This window comes from Erithacus rubecula (genome assembly GCF_903797595.1).
Source record: "Erithacus rubecula genome assembly, chromosome: 1".
Lineage (NCBI taxonomy): Eukaryota > Metazoa > Chordata > Aves > Passeriformes > Muscicapidae > Erithacus > Erithacus rubecula.
In genome coordinates this window covers 3,633,262-3,652,503 of record NC_136658.1, presented here as the reverse complement: position 1 = coordinate 3,652,503, position 19,242 = coordinate 3,633,262, and the positions used below count along the sequence as shown (strand labels likewise).

At 38.9% G+C, this 19,242-nt stretch overlaps 1 protein-coding gene across 4 annotated transcripts; it reads right to left on the bottom strand.

Moving 5' to 3' along the window:
• Positions 1 to 2,401: 2,401 nt before the first annotated feature.
• ARL6 (ARF like GTPase 6) lies at positions 2,402 to 18,651 on the bottom strand. 4 transcript variants are annotated; one of them, XM_079315519.1, is made up of 8 exons: positions 18,573 to 18,651; positions 16,870 to 17,023; positions 15,069 to 15,130; positions 13,318 to 13,386; positions 10,909 to 11,003; positions 7,063 to 7,192; positions 5,568 to 5,623; positions 2,402 to 3,244 (listed from the first exon to the last, which is right to left on the bottom strand). In XM_079315519.1, exons 2-8 carry the CDS (start codon positions 16,990 to 16,992, stop codon positions 3,219 to 3,221), a joined length of 561 nt encoding a protein of 186 aa, XP_079171645.1. In that variant the 5' UTR covers positions 16,993 to 17,023; positions 18,573 to 18,651; the 3' UTR covers positions 2,402 to 3,218. The 4 variants fall into 4 exon arrangements, with proteins under 4 accessions (XP_079171645.1, XP_079171648.1, XP_079171646.1 ...); XM_079315522.1 differs by having other exon boundaries at positions 16,870 to 17,000; positions 18,573 to 18,634; XM_079315520.1 differs by having other exon boundaries at positions 16,870 to 17,020; positions 18,573 to 18,609.
• Positions 18,652 to 19,242: the final 591 nt, after the last annotated feature.

Genomic DNA, 19,242 nt, shown 5'->3' with positions numbered 1-19,242 from the left:
TACACATTTACCTGATAGCCACTCCCTCAGCAAAGAAACCTAGAAGGCAGCACTGTATGTGAAAGCAACTGCACTGTATTTCAGCTGAAAATGCCTGTCTTAACCCTGATCAGGCATATTTAAATGAAATTAATAAATATGTAGGTAGGCAACGTGCACAGAAGCAACAGCACAGAATTCTGAGTGGGGTGTGAAGACCAAATTCCCCAAGACTCCTCCAGTCACTCTACTGCCCTTCAAATTACCACTTAATGCACACACCTACAGTAACATGGACCAAAAAAAAAAGGGAATATTCCCTTGTCTGCTTTGCTCCTCTGGCACAAAGAACTTGTCAATGCAAACTGTCTTGCAGCACCCAGACAGAACTCATTAATTACTTTAACATCCTAAATATACTGGAAGAACAGCATGGAAGTCTGACAGCCACAAAAACCAACCCCAAAGCAGTCTTTTTGCACAGATTCATGAGGATTTTGTGCAATATATGATCCTTGTACCAAATTCAACATTTCCAGAGCAACTCAGGGCTCCAGCACCTGTGGATATTAGTGACTTATGCCTGTACACCAAGGTGGGAAGGAGAGGTGAGCATGCAGAGACCCCCTCAGGAGGTTTTATGTTCACAGAATGATCACAAATGTTCTAAAAGTATGAGATAACTAATGGTTGAAGCAGTAATAAGGGGGGAGGAAATAAAAATTGCTGATAGGATTGTTCCCATTTCCACTCCTTCCAATAAGTTTTCATTCAGCCCCACAGGAGAGGAACAGAAAGAGATGTTGCAGAACAAAATCAAACACCAAAAAACCAGGAAGGGAAACAATAACAAAAATAAAAAACTAACTGCTGTTTTCAAAAAGCACTGACTAACCACATTAGAGAGCAAAAAATAAAATATATTAGAGTACTTCCCTTGGATTTGTGGATGGAAGAACAAAGCAGTAGGTTCAAACAGCTTCCCATGACAGTAAAGGCAATCCACAGGATAACATAGCACTTTATGCAGTTCAAAATAAACAAACAAAAATAATCAGGAAACCATCAAGATCCACACTATTCAAGGAAGTCAGAAATGCAGACAGATTCCATGTAAGAACCTAAATTTTCTTTGATAGAAAAGAAACTGTTAAAGTTAAACGTTTCATTTAAATCAGACATATAAGTGAACCACAATAATTACAAAATATTTATACATAGTAGAACAGTTTTACAAGTATTATTTTCAAGAGAATAGCTTTAGATTAGATATTAGGATTAAATTATTTACTGAGAGCATGGTGAGGCACTGGCAGCAATTGCCCAAGGAATTTGTGGTCCTCCCACCCCTGGAATTGTCCAAGGCCAGGCTGGATGGAGCTCTGAGCAACCTGGTCTGGTGGAAGATGTCCCTGCCCAATAAAGGAAGGGGCTGGAACTCAATGATCTTTAAGGTCCTTTCCAACCCATTATTTTAATTACTGTATTATCCAAACCACAGTAAACCAGAAAATTATCTGCCCAAATTCAGAGGAAAACTTCTCAGAATTATATATTACTATTCCTCCTTTATATTTGATTTTTGTATAGATACTTCCATGACAAACTGAACTGTAAGAACCACAACATCCTGTAAGAAAGACTTCTTACAGTGAGATTTTTCTCTGGCAAAACAGGGGAGTTAAATTTAACTATTTAATAAATGAGAGTACATGACACTGCTCTCCCATTTCAGCTGCCTTTGCTGCAAATATTTCTCTATGAGGTGAGGCCTAGAAGGCATGCTGACAGAACATTTGTGTGTTTTATATGCTAATGGGTGGGGGGGAAGCTTTTGCAAGAGCTGCATATTACATGTCCCACAGGGATCAGGCAATCAAATGGAATCTTCAGCACTGCCAAGGTCAGTCTGCCCTTTCCTGAATGAGGGAGGAAGGATTGAAAGGGAAGAGGTGGCAGAATAAAGTTCTTTGGAGCCAGAAAGTTTACTTAATTTATCTTTGAAAGTAAACCAGCCTTTATACACAACAAAAGTCTATAACACGTTTCTTAATGATGATCAAGTAAACCAGTGAGCTGTCCTTTAATTGTGTTTTCAAAATATAACCTGCAAAAAATTGATGCACAGGAAGTTTCACCTGGACATGAGGAAGAACTTCTTTACTTCTTTACTGTGCAGTGTCCACACAGAGAGACTGTCCCCAGCCTCCCCCACTGGGGATATTCCAGAACCACCTGGATGCAATCCTGTGCCATGTGCTCTGGGATGTCCTGCCTGCCAGGGAGGTTGGGCCAGATGTCCCCACTGTGGTCCCTTCCAGTCTGACCCATCCTGTGATTCATATGCTCTTTAAGTATGTGAAAGAGCAGTCTAGTTGATCAGGGAGTGTAAAAAATATATGCAATTAATAAAAAAAAAACCTTGGCAACAAAGAAATCATTTTATTACATATACAGTGCTATATCCACTTGAATATGGATAAACAAATTCCAAATGAAACAAATAGAAAACAAAAAATTTCTAGTATGTAAAAACCATTAATGAAGATATTCAACTTAAAAAACCCAATCAGGGCATGTCATATATCTGAAGTTTTATTGATGGGAATGCAAATATAACAATGGCATAATCACAAAAACAATAACATTTCATTAAAAGCAATTCCTTAAAAACATCTGCAACCATCTATAACAAATACACTGAACATTTGAATCCTTGTACCTTTAATCAAAATATCCTTATAGAAGTCTATCAGAGATGGGTAATAAAAACCCAATGTCAAACTTTAATATAAAAAAATGGCAGTAATGCCTAAAACTGGGCATCTGAAATCAGTAGGTATCTTGTATAGCTGGATTTCAGGAAGTGCTGACTATTCTTTCTCTGAAAAATAAATATTTCCATTTGCTCAAAAGATGCCCCCCAAAAAACAGAAGGGCATTTCCTGATGGCTAATTATTACCTAAACATCAAATGAATGCAGATGTTATTGACATAAATTTTTTTTTTTGTATACACTTTCCAGTCATAAGATTCAATTAAATTCATCAATGTGCATACCTGAGGTGCTAGGTTGTCTACATTCATTTTCCTGGAAGAGACACTAAACTGAAACAAGTCAATATAGGATATTTTAACTGAACTGTTCATCTTCTTCAAATCATTCTTCCTTTCCAAGGAACTTGTTCACCTACTGACAAAGGGTTTAAAAAAATCCTGTAGATCCTTTATTTATCTCTCATGTCTTCATTGCTTGCATCTGATCTGTTAGTAAAAAGAAACATCTAGTCTTAGCACAAGATGAATTCTTGCTGCATTTTGCTTTTTGAAAACATATAAGTGATCTAGATATTTTGGGGCAGTTACAAGAATGGGGGACACAGCAGAGTTACTTTCAACTTGCTCTCTTAACCACTTCAGAAATTTCTGTACAGCCAAGTTGTTTTCCCCAAATATTGCTAATTAAACAGGGAGACTCTTCCACTTAATTCAGTTTTTATTTTCTTCAGGCTTAGGATATCACTTTAATGACAATAAGACCTGGAAGTTTGTTTTATGAAGTATGGATTTCAATTCCTTGTACCCAACAGCAAAATATTTAAAGTTTGGCTTCAAATAACTCAGATGAAAACTTTGCTCTCACACCTCTCCATAGTGCAGCCTGACTGCCACTTCTCAACTCACTTCAAGTGTTTTCTTGGTTACCAAAAGCATCCAGCATCCCATTACAGAATGTGGAAATCAGCACAATTTCCCCCCCTAAGGGGGAATGCTGTGAGACAGGTTTGTTTGACACTATGGAGGATGTGCTGCTGCAAAAATAACCCTATTACAAAATAGAAAACAAACAAAGTCAGCTTTCAGTAGAGGAAAAAACCACAAAACTTTCTGCCCCTGCCACTCTAACTGTAAAAAGGGTAACTAAGGAAAGCTTGGCTGCTGACAAGAACTGTGCACTCATTTACCAGGTATCATTTCCTCCCCTGAATTTTATGGCATCCCCAGGATGTGATTTAGGGACTACCATAGCTACAGAGTTGTTCCAAATATTTCCATCTAGTGCTCTAGTAAAAATCTGTCCTTGAAGTATCAAAGTATTCAGCCTTTAAGCATATAATTGCCAAACCACATGTGCTCAGGTAACAGTACAGTTTAAACTCAACCCCTCTTAAGCTTTCTGGGTTCACTGAACCAGGAAGTTGAAGGAAATTTTCAGATAGAGCCCATCCATGAAGATTTTCAGCTCAGAAAATTAAGAAGTTTAACACTCCATAAGAAGTGCATAGCTATGAAGAGCTATTTGAGTGACAGCAGAAGCATCTGCTTGTTACACTTAAAAAAAAATCTACATATTTAACTTAAATATTTTGCCAGAAAATATTTACATATGCATTTGAGATCCTTTAAAATAGAATGAAGCTATGTAGAAACCTGAAATTTGGACTGACACACTAAAGATTCCTCCAAGAAAAGCAGAGACCCTGAACACAGCAAGAAAACATTACTAACCCAGAACTATGCCTGAAATTAGCAAAAATTATAATTTGGAATCTGCCTCTATGATGATAGGACAGAGGAGAGGAGGAAACCCAATGCCAAGATCCTGGTTCCCCACCCCAGAATTATTTTAGCTGGTGGAGGATACATCACTGCTCTTGTGTAGGGCAGTAAATCTCTTTTTTTTGGCGAGCAGCCCTCCCTCTGAAACCCTGCAACAACTGGGTAAAACAAACCATCCCTTTCTAGGATGAGCAGAAGGGAGTCCCCGGAGCAGCGGATGAGCTCCGGGGCCAGGGCTGCTGTCTCCCTCCCCCTGCAAGCAGCTGTGTGCCCGGGCCAGCGCTGACACCCGGCGGCCAGCGGGGCACAGCGCAGCAGAGAGCTCAGCCCCAGCCGGGCAGGGAGCAAACACCACCAGCAGCTGCCAAAACCACGCCACACTTCACTAGTCTAACACTGAGCTGGACACGAGAGCAGAGCCTTACCAACACACAACATCTCTATCAGGGTTGTAATTGCACAACAGCTGTAGTGAGTTTGTAATTAAAGATGCTGGATGTCAGACATCATCCAGCTGGATCTGGTATTTTCTGTGAAATGATGAGTGTCTGCATGTCCTATAATTGTTACAGTGTAAGAAGTTCTTCTTTTGGCTCTGGATTAAAGAGCTGAAGGTGTACAATTAAAACCTTATTTTCTTTCACCATTTCTTGATACATAAGATTAAGTTATGTAAATCAGGGGCGGGACATTAAGAATAAATGAAAGAAGAAACTGAACTACCACAATAAGAAACTAAAGTGTGGGAGCTGGTATTGTTTAAATGAAAGTGCTTCACTGTTTGCAAGAGTGTGTATCAGTATTTCATAATACACACTTTGGTCAGGGAAGCCCACATGAAGTTTTGTGTACATTAAGGAGGTAAATGAAAGGCAAATATGAGATAGAGTTTTGGTACTCACTGTGTAATTTGATCTGACAGCAGAAATGGACAGAAAGAAAACAAAGGAAATAATAAAGAAAAATCTTACAAAATGAAAGAGTTTAACAGAATGAAAATACAGCAAGAGAATTACATATGATATACCTTGGAGCCAATCCACACCTTCTTGTAATCCTTCTCCTTTAAGAGCATCACTGGCACTGAAAGAAACAAATCAAATTTCAAAAACATTGTAAAAATACCAGTTTTAGTTGAGTCATCACCAAAGTTGTAATTTACATAATTGCAAAGTAGCATCAGGTACACTTTCCTTAAGTTTTCTTCCCATGAAGAAGACTGCTCCTCAAATGATAGAGGGTATCTTCCCCATAGGGGAACACCATTTCATGATGTGATCTATTTTAATTCCCAGTCTCAAGGCACAAGGAATCATTCCTAGGACACAAGGGGCTCTGGGACAGCTCCCACACGAGGCAGACACATTGTTCTGCAGCACCTCCCTCCCCAGACATGCTGTGGAAGATGTTTACTCCCTTCAACAGCAGCCATGAATCATGGAATCATTTAGGCTGCAAAAGACTTTTAAGATGATCAAGCCCAAATGTTCTCCACGCAGTTCCCACACACAGGGAGAATGCTGGAGAGCTGGAAGGAGGAATTATGTGTGTGTGTGTACACACTTGATTGCAGCAGCAACCCCAGGAGTGTCTGTAAATGTGTAAAACTATTCTGCTACACTGACACCAGTGTAAATCCACCTTCTGAATCACTGGGGGATAACTGTTTAAATGCTCTTCATTCTTCAGTTTATAAAAACCAGCACAGCAGTGAATCTGGACTGTAACTGCAGTTCCCTATAAAATGATCTTCCAAGAAGCTTGAGAACTCATGAGCGTGATTTCTGGACAAAAACAGTGTCCAGGTAAACAAGTTTAACATTAAAGGGCCTAAAATGAAAATTGCAACCTTCAGCAGCATTTAGCTGCTGATTTAATTTTTATTTGTAACAGTTGAGGACTTTCATAGGACAAAAACCTAACTTCTATAAAGCACTTCTGATAGAAGGAGAGTTTTTCCTCGTGAGCACTAGCACTAAGTAAAGATTACAACCTTCAAGAGGAAAAGGCTAGCTCCTACAACTAAAAATCCCCTCAAACATGAGTGGGTACAAAGAGTACAGTGTCCCTCTGAATACAGAAGAGAACAGTTTACAGAATGGTTTTCAACAACAGTTTAATGAAGCATCTGCAGAGTGGAAAAAAACTCCAAAGGTTTTAGTATAGTTATTTTCAAACCTGCAAGGTAACCTAGCAGGAGCACTCTGATAACAACTCTACTCAATTTGTCAGCAAAATACAATGACAGCTGTTCTTCTGATATCAACTGTGCTTTCTGATTTCACTGGAAATCCCCCATTCCATTACTTGGCTAACAGTTCTGCTGTGAAAACTTTAAAGACACAGTTTAAATGAATGCATTGTACATTTAAAGTAAGTTTCACCATAAGTATTTTAATATTACTAGAGTTTCACATGTGGAATCTGTCTTTTATCTACTCCATTTATTTTATAAAGTAACGAGTGGCACGATAGGGCTAAAATAGGAATGCCAATAAAAGGATGGAAAAAGAGAACTTTACCAGATATGCCAAGGCTTGTCTTTGATGTTTTCTAAGGACAGCAGCTGAGACACTTTCACAGATGACACTGCATCCCTGAGGTCCATCTTGTTAGCAAAGAAGAGAATAGGCAGCCGACGGTGCTTAATATCTAGGCATGAGCAGAGACAGACCCTCAGGACATGAGGCAACACTCCCTAATCTCTGCATTCTGCTCACCTGTAGCTGCAATTCTCTGAAGGTTGTGTCCTACCAAGATGCACACACTGTTGGGTCACCTGGCCTCTGCTGCATGCTTTCAGAATTCTCACAAACTTCCCTGCAGGCTTTGGAATCTTCCACCCCCTCTCCCCCTGCCTTTTACCCACACTTCAAGCTGGAGATTGGAATTGCTGGTGAAGCTGAGGAACAGGAGATCAAACCACTGCCTACAAACACTGCACATCTCTGCTTAGTGAGGTCTGATGTATAAAATGGAAGGTAAAAAATAATTTGTGTTCATTCCTAATCAACAACAGTTGAAGGGTAGTCTGAATTATCCTTTAGTGCCCTGGAAAGCTTTCATTACTTCACAGAAGTTACAACATTGGAAAAAAATGTACATGTGTGGGCATCCTTTATTCTCCCTTCCCTTGAAAGGCTTCTCCAGAAGCTCTTTCAGCTACAGTGAGAACTGCAGACCAAATAAAGTAGTCTAGTAGTTTCTGGGATACCTACACATAGACAAGTTTAAACCTCACAGATTACCCCAAGAGATTATATGGTGATTGGAAGGAAGTAAAGTATGCTCTCTTCAAAGTTACACATGCAACACTGCCAAAAAGTTACCAGCACCAAGACTAACTCTCAGAGTTTTTCATATTCTTTATACAAAGGATGTTATACAGGATTAGAGAAAACCTAGGTTTTAATCAATCATCTATCTATCTATCTATCTATCTATCTATCTATCTATCTATCTATCTATCTATCTATCTATCTATCTATCCATCCATCCATCCATCCATCCATCCATCCTCGATAGAAAAAGAATTTACACACTACCACCTCTGTGGTGCAATGAAAATTGCTACACAGGCTCTTTTTAAAATAGTAAAAAATTGTTTCACATAGGAAAATAGGTAAGGATTTACTTTAAAATGTCAAACATAAGACATCCACACCTGCTGATGGGAAGGAGGATGATAAAAACCCCCCAAATCCCAACAAACTGTCAGTGCTGAAATGGTTTGAACTTTTCTAATTATCTCTTTTCCACCTCCCTACTAAACCTTTCCACAGTGGAGATAAAACTACCTCCCCATATTCATTCAGATATGGTAACTGCTGATCAAAACACTGACAATTTTCACAAACTATTTACCCTACCTGGGACTCTTTTGTCCCCTGATATCTATAAACACAAATCAAAGACCTAAAAATACAGGCACAGCATAATCAAATATTTGCTTTGATTCCATAGTTGAACAGCAATTGAGTCTCCTGATTGAAACTTTTACATTAATTTACAGTATAATGAAATGAAACTTGATACTCAAAAGTTGCAGGTTATGGGTAAATTTAAAAATAATTAAAAATGAAAAAATAAATTAGCTGACATCACATATGCAAACAGCCATATCAAAGAGTTTCCAGTGTTTTCCTAAACAATTAGAAAGGGACACAACCTACCCACCCAGACTTACAACGCACAGAAATTTATATTATTTCCTAATGGGCAGTATTTCCCTCCCACACTTTTCTCACACAGTTACTCATGGAAAACAAACATTTTCTAGCTGCAAATGGTTATGAATTAACACACTAAAAATATTGCAGACACTAGATGTGTGGTGTGCAATTTTGCACAAAGAATTTCAAATTTACAAGAATTTCAGTTTAATTTAGAAGCGTGTGCTGGAGGTGAAGTGACCCAAGAGTCATCATCTAATCCAGGTAATCTATAGCTACCATCTTTCAAAGTGCTGAAGAATGAAATTTGAGTAAAAAATCAAAATATGATACAGCTGTCATTAAACAAGCTATTATTTGAAGAGTGTGTTGTCCATCAAAGTCACATTAAAATAAGCAAAAATAATTTATAGCTCTGATTCACAAAAGACTTCCAGCTAGTACAACTTCTAACCTCATAATGCTTCACAGGACACACTCCCTCCCCTTTCCCTCAGGCAAAGCCTGGCAAAAAGACAGGGAACTGTTTTACTGCAGGATTGCTAAGATTTTCAGAGACAGGAATTGGTTCAATTCCATTTAAAACTCATGTAAACACTCACATCTAAATCCAGGAGGATTGGGAGAAAGTAGGGTGTGCAGCAAGAAAGGCAGAACACTAACACAAATAAAAATATTGATATAGCAAACCAGTTGTATATTGATTCACCAAACTGCTACTCTTATTGAACATTATCCTAGACGAGCTTTTTAAGCTCTTTGGTCCTCTTAGATGTGATATATCAAAACCAATAAATCAGTGACACTGTTGCTGTGTTAGAGCTGAGCCACTGCAAGGCAGAAATCCTCAACTGCTCTCTCTTGGCTCTCAGGGCTGCACTCAGTGGTCAGAGCCTGGTCTTGTGTAACTTGAAGACACAAATTCATGAACTGAACAGCACTGACCTGCTAGGTTAGCACCAGTGATCTATTAATGCCTAAATGAAAAGCCCCACCTAAGGTTGCTTCTACTCTGTCCTAACATCTTCACTGTTTTTCCCTCTATTACACCAGTAACTTCTTCCAGCAGCTTTACCTCTCACCCTTGGCCCTGTTTGAAAAGCCAACAGAACTGGCTTTTACTGCTGCAGTTAATTCCTGATTTGGTAGGCAGTGCCCTGGCCTCTGTAATCCACCTGCAGCCTTTGGCTCACCTCACCCTCCCTGTGACTTTTGTAACACAGTCTTTACAGTGTCTGCATTTGGAATAGTCCATGCCCTTCAATGAAAAATTAAAGAATGAGAAATTAGAGAATGAGAAGTCCCAGTCAGCTCCAGCATCTTTGTTGATGAATTAGTTTTATGTACAGTCTTCAGGGTAAACAAAGTCATGGGAACATATTTGTCCCTATCACACTGCTTTCCCTAGAAATGCAAGTCAGCCTTTCCTTTCTTATTTTCAGCATGGGAATCCCACAAGCTAAGGCTCTATCACTTCAATAAATAATTAAGGAATCACAAGATTATTTCATTTTTAAAATTCCTAGATATAGCTTTATATTCTGGTTAGGCAGAGCAACTACCAAAGTGCTGAAAGTCAAAATTGCATATTGCTTACACACACATCCCAGTAATGTTAGACACATGGAAATGTAAATAATTGACTGATAGCAGAACTTAATTAATGTGCAGCCTCATCTGAAAAAAACCCAAACCAAACCCCTGAAATCAAGACCCTGATCATGAATCTTCTTATATCCTCTTCCATAGGCAATTGAAACTAACTGGTGTAATTATGTTTCCTCATCTCTGGCTAAAGCATAAAAAATTATAATGATGACAAAAGAAATTTAGATGTTACATTAAAGGAATTAGCTGTCTTCATGAAAAAAACAGGGAGAAGTTTTGTCTGTGCTGGTCATTACAAGAAGCCTCTACAGCTTCCAACTCAAAGTTGGAATTCTTTCTGAAAACAATGTAACTTTTGATCTATCTTGATTAATAAGAGAACAACCCAACTCAGTGTAGAAAGCTGAATCTGACCAATTTCAAAATATGAACAGTGTAAAAAAACCCACAAGTTTTTGAAGATTAGTATTGTGCTAATATTTATGAATGGTTAAAATACTTGCAAGGTACTCACAATATGTCAGATATGGGCTTTTCTTAAGACAACATAACAAATATGGACACAGAAGGGGAAAAAAGCCTCCTCACCTGGATGATTCAGAAGGGTGTCAAGTTCTTCTTTGGCTACAACCATTCTTAATTTGTCACTGCTATCAATGACAAAAATAATGGCTTGGCCTTCTCTGTATAACATAAAAAGAGCAAAGAGGAAAATTATAGGCTCTCAAACTGTGAATAAGAAAAGGTTTCAGAAGAAACACCATGAAAAAAGTCCAAACAAACCTGATTTTTCCTCTAATTTTTGTAATTGTTATTTACCATTAACATTTGAATCCAGTCTTATTTCTGAAATTCAACCTTTTGGCAACATGCATAATTTTTTTAGACATGAGGTTGTTACCTGTCCCTACAAGGTTCAGTCTCCAAACATCTTCTTGAAAAGCTTGATTTTACTACCCAGACTGAAAAATGAACTCAAAATGTAACCAACTGCTCTTTTGACATTGTGGTCAGGCAGGAATTTATTTAGAGAAAAGTCAAACACCTTTTTAGAAAAAACACAGCTAGGCATATGCAGATTATTTTAACCTTTACATATAAACAGGACCTTTTTTTTTTTTAAAGTAACAGGTAAAACTTTCAAGTATTTCAATTATATCATTAGGACATTTTGCTGGTAGTATGACCACAGCCCCAACATATATGCAACTAGTCAACTCATTATTTTAGGATGTTACTGATATTTTATGACTTGATGTTTAATTTATTGAAACTTATTTTGAAAGCCAAATAAAGTCTCACCAATTCACAATTAACCTGTTATAAACACCCACAGAAAATATATTTACTCTATATTTTAATGTAATGTTCACTTCTCCTTCATTTCACATTTCTCTGAGAGATCATTATGAACACATTCTTTACACTCCAGCACCATCTATCTTTGTATTTTGATAAGAAATGGTTCCATACCTGCTGGAAACCAGAAATAACCTGATTGTATGAGGAGACCCATTCTTTTCTGGTGTACTGAACCTTTAGTAAATAAAGCTTTTGCATATTAGCTAAAAATGCCTATGCAATTTTCATGAGCATAGAGTATCTTATCAGAGGAATCAAGAGCACTGGCATGTATTTACCACCTTAACTTCACAAAGTTTACCTTTTTTTAACTTTACCTTTTAACTTCAAAAAGAAGTAACAGGGATAGGGACACAACATGACTTTGGGATTATTTAAGATATATGTACTTAGAGGATGATCTAGAAGACACTTTCAAGCTAAATGGAAGAAAAGTCCAGACTTGAAGGACTCCAAGGCAACTACTTTGACACTCACTCACATTTAATTTCCTGCAAAATTAAATTTTGCTTAAATTATAAAATAAGCAATATGTAATTATTTTATTAACACTTTTAATTAATATGAATTATTGGTTTTATACTATTTTTAGAAGTTAATCTGAAATATGTGCCTATTGCACTGGACCAGGAGCAGAGGTGGATCCAAGTGTGTATTTCACTGGCAGCATTACCTAAAAAACTCCCTTACTGTTTGGGAGTTATTAAGATGAAAAAGCCATTTATGCCCCACAAGGAATAAGTTACTGCACTAAATACAGCAATCACAAAAATTATTTGCTTATATAGCACTCTGCTAGCATTTTGAGAGAAGCCTGAGGGCATCTGTTACTGAAATGCAAATTCAACACTCTTGAACAATGAAGATCTCCTGGCCAAATGTTTTCAATGCTAACACAATTTGCACAGGAAGGAGAGGAAGCATTAATCCTCAATTAAAAAAACAATTTAAGCTCTACCACAAGTGATATTAATATTTAATCAATATTGTAATCTTCAGAATGTCTCCCTTCTATTTCTCCAAGCTACTTCTGCAATGTTTAATATTGTTCATGTTATCTAGATAAGGATCAGGCTTTACAGAATAGCACTGAGACAATGCAAATGAAGATTAAATTTCACTAAAAGCTCCAAAACCAGAGAATGGTGTCCATCTATTACCAAAAGGCAGTACCAGAGTGTTATAAAGTACAGAGAATATCCTGTTTAATAAATAACTTTAAGAATGTTTAGTCAGGTTTAGTTACATGTGCCTCATTCTCTGAGTTTCATTTCCCTCACCTCTAAAAGTCTCAGCCATCAGCCAATATTTTGCAGGTTTTAAGTCACTGACCTACAGAAGAACTGAAAAGCTGGAAACTTAACTCATCTTGAGCTTTCTTACAGGACTGGTTTTCAGGTCTTAAATCTTATCTCTAGTATGACCCCCAAGTTGTCCCCAAAAACACAGCATATAAAAATTTTCATTTGTTAGAACAGAAATTTTTATTTATCCAGAATAAACCTTCTGTCAAACACCAGTTATAAGCCCTCTCTGAATAACTTCTAACCACTAGATATCATCACACTTCAGTTTAAATAACTTACACAACAGTTAATATGACCAGCAAAGCTTTAAAATAAATTATAGGCTTACTTGTAGTAGTGTTCCCAGAGGTCTCTGTATTTCCCTTGACCTGACATATCAAACACTGTGAAAGACAAACTGTAAAGAAAAGAAGTGCATAAGACCCAGAAAAAAGAACAAAACCCAAACCACATCCATTTTCTTTGCTAACCCTGACAAAAAAAAAAAAAAAAAAAAAAGAAAAAAAAAAAAGAAAAAAAGCCAGATCAATTTGAATCCAAATCAACTGAGAAAAATTCCCAAAGGGACTCTGGTTGCACTATCTGCCTTCAAATGATCCTACTCAATTTTGCAGTCTTATTACAGTAATATTTCACAATGGAAAATGTGTTTATTATCTGAATAAAAGAGCTAAATCAATAATTTAAAGTTACATCAAATACAAAATAAACTCACATTCATTCTCTCTATCCTGCTGGTATCAAATATTGTTTATTAATAAATGAAATACAGATGCAACATGACTTCAAATCCACTGCCTGTCTTAAAATTCTGTTCCTAGGTATAAATGCATGCAAGATAAAAGGCTTAAAAAATAAATAAATTCCACTTTTAGGAAAAAAAGAGATTTTGGCAAAAACAGGTGAGGTCAGATGACTAAGCTACAAAGAGCAGCCTTTGCCACTGAGACATTTGACCCAAACACTCCATACAGCAAAGCAACTTACTAAACACTACAAAAAGTTCTCATCCTCTCCTGAAATGTTTACAGAGGCAACACTGAGCTGAGAATTAGGTTCTCCTTTTTTGGGCAGTTCCAAGTAGCTCCTGAGTGGAGGCCACAACAAAACAAGGAGGTTAAGAAAAGGAAGTTCTCTAGACATTCTTTCTACTTCATGTGGAGACACAGAGATGTGGCCAGTTTGCAGGGTTTGAGGTTTTGGGTGGGTTTTTTAGGGTGTATTATCATCTCTCCTACTACAGAATCAGAATAATAATGATAAAAAAAAGCTATATAAATTAATTTGCATTCTCACACAGGAAGTCCCAAACCTGTCTGATGTACTTTATTGAGACAGAGCTCAGTTATGGAAACTCCTAGAGAAATGTGAACCTCACAGTCTTGCATATCAGCTCAAGGAATAAACAATTTTCTTGCATATCTCCCACCCAGTGAGGCCACACTGCTTGGTTTGAAGACTAACTGCACACACTAAAAAATCCAGTGAAGACTACAAAAATACAAAATGATGCTGCCTCCTTGAAACACCCTGACACCACAACATTCTTAATCTAAATCTTAGTCTTCATTCAACTAATGACTTATTACTGTGTTTCCTGGCCTTTGCTCCTGCCACCTTTACATTGCTAATGCTGTAGCCATCCTTTTGCATTTAATGAGATTATGCTGCAATCTGTTCTGAGTACCTTCAGTGAGAGTGCTTAATTTAGGTTACCAGATTGAGAGTGGAATATAGGCTGCCACCTCAGCAGCTGTCTCTCCTCCAGTGTGTAACAGTGCCCTATTCTGAAACTCTCTACAGGCAGAAATCAGATGTTTACACATGCTACTGCAAAAAAACACTAAAGATTTTTTTGGAAAGAAATTTTAATAGTTTTATAGCAGCACAAAGCACACATTATATTTTAACACACTAAATTCTGGATCTTGATTAGGTCTCGTGGGTACTACATTTCAACAAATTGCAATGTCATGTCACACCTCCACACATGATACTCAGTTTCTAACCCACTGAAAGAGATCATTAAGTCCAATTATTGTACACTAATCACTATTGCTAATGAAGAAAAAGTAGTACCTTGAAGTTTTGAATTTCTCTATACTGAATCCTATTGTTGGAACGATGTCCTGAGATTGAGCCTTTGAAAGAAAGAAAGTAGAGATTTTACAATCAAATCAGAAAATGCAAATATATTTGAAACATGAATACATGACAGATCCATTTTCACCCCAAATTGTGCAATATTAAAAATTAGAAAAGTAAAGTAATTCAGAATCAAGGGTTTTGTATTTTCAGGGGAATAAACACTACTGGAATTGCCAAAACACAAAGAATTATTAAGAGAACTGTCTGGTCACTAATTTATTACTGAGCTGGTCAAGGAACCTATCAGCTAAGTTGGTGGAAAAGAACAGCTCCTCTAAGAAGCAGAATAGGTCACATCCCATAGATTACAGAGCTGTCTGAGAAAGTGACATGCAATTCTTGCACAGACTCCTAGAGCCCCTTATTCCAAACACCATCCATAGGCAGGTCAAGCAGACACAACTGCAGACAGATGGAAAAACATTTGGCTTTGCCAGGTCCTAATAAACTGCTCCTGGGGCAAAGCAGCAGTTCTTAAGAACACTGGCTTGACCCAGAGCTCAAAATCACCTGTCCATAAAACTTACTAAAAATAAACAGTTTTATTAACTTTGATCTAATGACATTTGTTGCCTGCTAGACTATTTGGCATCTCTTGCAGTGGTAGGACTTACAGGGGTTGGATGCAAAGTTATCCTTCTATAAATTCTATTTATTCTTCTCTGAGAATTCTACTCTGTGTAATTCCCCTGAGAGCTTCTCTAATGCCCATTATTGTGATAAATCTTCAAGTCCATTTTCAACTCTAGTAAGGAATGCTTTACTGCTTAAGGCATGACATAAAAACCCTCTACAAAATAGGTCTCAGTAATTACAGAAATATGCAATTTCCCTGGTACAAATTGTAGCTTTTGTCCCAAACAACTGGCAGCAGACAGCCAGCAGTTTATAGTCTTTGTTTATAAATCTACTCCATTTTCAGTGGAACAATAATTGCCAGGACTGGAAGAGTAGCAGACTCTTCACTATGTCACACTTTTTAAACAAAGTCCAGTGGACTCATCAGGTAAAATTCAATGAAACTTAATGATATTAAGAATTATAAAAATGCTGTGTCCTGAGATAAACAGCAGAAATCTGTTTCCCAGATGCACATACCTTTGGATTTGAACATGTCTACCAAAATTCATCTATTTCTAGTCCATAAACATATCTAGAAACAAGGTGATCCTACTTTCATTTTTGCTCAGAATATTAGGCACTCCTAGTGGCCTCAAACGCTTTTCACTGGATGAATGAACTGCAAGTATTAATCATACTTATTTTGAAAATTATTCTGCTTTTAAAATAGTGAAGTCACCCTTAAATGTGCATCTTCTTTTTATTTCTTATTTTGCTATCTCTTATGTACTTACTATTTTTCAGGAAGGGATTAAAATAAGCATTATAAGTTGTTGTATAATTGTATCAATCCTAAATGTTCAATATAATTTGTAACTGCAATTCTTTGGCAATTATTTAAGTGATTTAAGTGACTGTTTCAGATCCTGATTTCAGTCATCATAAACCCTTCCCTGCTGGGTGATCTTAACAAAAGTGTGCCACATTAACAGTGGGGTGTTTTTGGAAAATAACATGTGTCTGAATGCTTACCCTTAGCTTTAGTTAGCTGGAAAAATCTTAAAATATATTTGTTCCACTTTGCTAGATCCCAAGCTGTTCACATCCAGTATAACAGCATGCAAACCCAGATCCAGCAAACACCCAGCAGTGAACCAAGCAAGCTACTTACATTTGAAGGTTTAAGTTTATTGATGATGGTTGTTTTGCCGCTGTTGTCCAAGCCAAGGCACAAGACATGAACCTCCTTTTTCTTCAGCCCAAGCCATCCTGCCAGCTTGTCAAACAATCCCATGGCTGTGGCTGGAAATCCCAGGGATCACCTGCTGTTCAGGGAATCAGGGCTGTGGGAAAAGGGCTACATGCAGGGCAGTGCAGGGTGGGCATGGGGCTGAGCAGCCTCAGAGCTGGGAGAGGATGGTGTGACAGGACCCTACACAAACACTGCCCCAGGGGCTGGCTCTGCACATAAGCACAAGGAGGGTAAGCTGATTACAGCCAGGAGGCCTGGATACCAAAGTAGACTGGCTGTTTATAGCCCTGTCTGTGTCACCCTAGATTCACTGGGAAGAAACTCTGCCTTTGTTCTGAGCAGCCCAAACAGGGGCACAGCTGCAGTGCCACCAAACTGAGCAAAACCCAGCATCTTTAAACAAAACAGTATTTCCCTTCTTCAGCACCTCCTGCATAATTTACTGAACCCTGCATTGAATAAAGCACTCTCTGTTGATTCAGTTCAAACTCTAATTCTAACAGGCTTTATTGTATAAATTAGGAACTCTTAATTCACCACAAATAGAAACTGATTAAAATAGATCTAAGAGACACCAAAACATTCATGCACATGTCAGGGAGATGCCAAACCTCTGCTGCTGCCCAGATTCTGGCTGAAGTTACCTGGAGTGGCACATTCAAAGGAGTTTACACCATGTGCTCCCCTGCAATATCTGACCAAATGCACTCTGCAGAGAGGATATCCCTTGTCAGTCCTGAATAAATTCCACCGGAAATAATTTCAGCAATTAGACAACTGAAATCATCAACTTTGAGATGCCTTGAATAATAAACTATTTAATTCATGACAGAGGATTTCTGGAGTGGTGAAGGCTAGTTTTTTTTCTTATTAAAAGAAAAACACTGTACAACTCAGGTTGCAAGCTTAATTACAGGAAATCATAACAAGAGGGAAAAAGGTGAAAGAACCCCCATCAATAACAAATCTTTGTAACAAAGGAGATTCAATCCATGAAATAGACAGCAACCAACAAACAAGCTCTAAGTGATATCCAGGTGTTAGAAAGACAAATTAATTTCCTGGTAGAACTGCCTTGTTTAGGTTTAGGTCCGGGTATATTTCAATGGTCTAAGATCCAAGGGAATGGAAAGACTGAGCATACGGACTAATTAGCATGGCAAGCGAGAGAATCATTAGCCAGCAGAAGACAGGATACTAATTAATAACAAAACTAGGTGACTTGCAGCCGGTGAACATTAATTGACTTTGTTTGCTAAAATGTATAAAGAGTGAGAAGCTTTGGTAGTGGCCGTGCTGGCTTGCTGGATGTGCCGCCCAGCGCCCCATTTTATGCAGAACCACGAACAGATCAAACACCTCGGCTCCGGGTGCGAAGGCCTAAATCGGGAGAACGCTGCGTGCCGGGAACCGCAGCTGCAGGGCCGGCCCGCCCGCCCTCCCCTCAGCCCCGCACGGCCTCCAGCAGCCCCGGCAGCGGCCGCGGGTCCCCTCTCCCAGCCGGGGCAGGGTCTGCTCTCCCAGCCGGGGCAGGGTCTGCTCTCCCAGAGCGGCACAGGCTCCCCGGGGGCCGCGGCGGGTCCCCCCTCCCCGGGCACAGTCCCCGCGGCCGCAGCACCGACCTGGGCCCGGGAGGCGCGGCCGGGCCGCCGCCAACGCCGCCGTTGCCGAGGAAACCGAAGTCCCGCCCCTCGCCGTCCCACCAATCCCGTCCCGCGCCGCCTTTTCCGGCCAATGGCGGGGCGGGCGCGGGGGCGGGGCCAGCCCGAGGCCACGCCCCGAGCGCCGCGGGGCTGAGGGGGCTGGCGAGGCTCGGGGGCGTCACTTTCATTCTCCGGGTGCAGCGCCTCTGGAATTGTTTGCTTCAGCCGCTGCTCCTCTTATTTAAGAGTGCCTGGATGAATCCTCGTGAGGATTGTATTTAACACAGAAAGCAAGCGCTAAGTAAGAACGGCCACCCGTTCCGAAGCGGGCGCTGTGGCGGAGTAGGGAAAATCTCAAATCCACCCAAATCCACGCATCGCATCACTGGGGCGGTGGCAGCAGCAGGGCTTTGGGAGCTTTTTTGCCAGGCACACAGGCTGCAAATACACTTCGGATTTTTTTTTTTTTTTTTTTTTTTTTTTTTTTTTTTTTGCATCCCGTCAGAGTGATTCGAGGTCTCCTCGAATATCAGGAAGGTTCCAACTCAAAGATGAGATTCCCTTTTAATGGCATTATGAGCCATTATGTATTATAAGCCGCAGTGAAACTCTGTGATGAAGCACTTTCTAAAAGCTAATCAAATTGTGA

What these genes read in the sequence shown, in the direction of transcription:
- ARL6 (XM_079315519.1), bottom strand. Translation starts at nt 16,992, where the DNA reads ATGGGATTGTTTGACAAGCTGGCAGGATGGCTTGGGCTGAAGAAAAAG. An exon ending in GAGAAATTCAAAACTTCAAG is followed by an intron (nt 13,387 to 15,068) that starts GTACTACTTTTT and finishes TTTTCTTTACAG; the next exon opens with TTTGTCTTTCACAGTGTTTG. An exon ending in CTCTGGGAACACTACTACAA is followed by an intron (nt 11,004 to 13,317) that starts GTAAGCCTATAA and finishes TATGTTATACAG; the next exon opens with AGAAGGCCAAGCCATTATTT.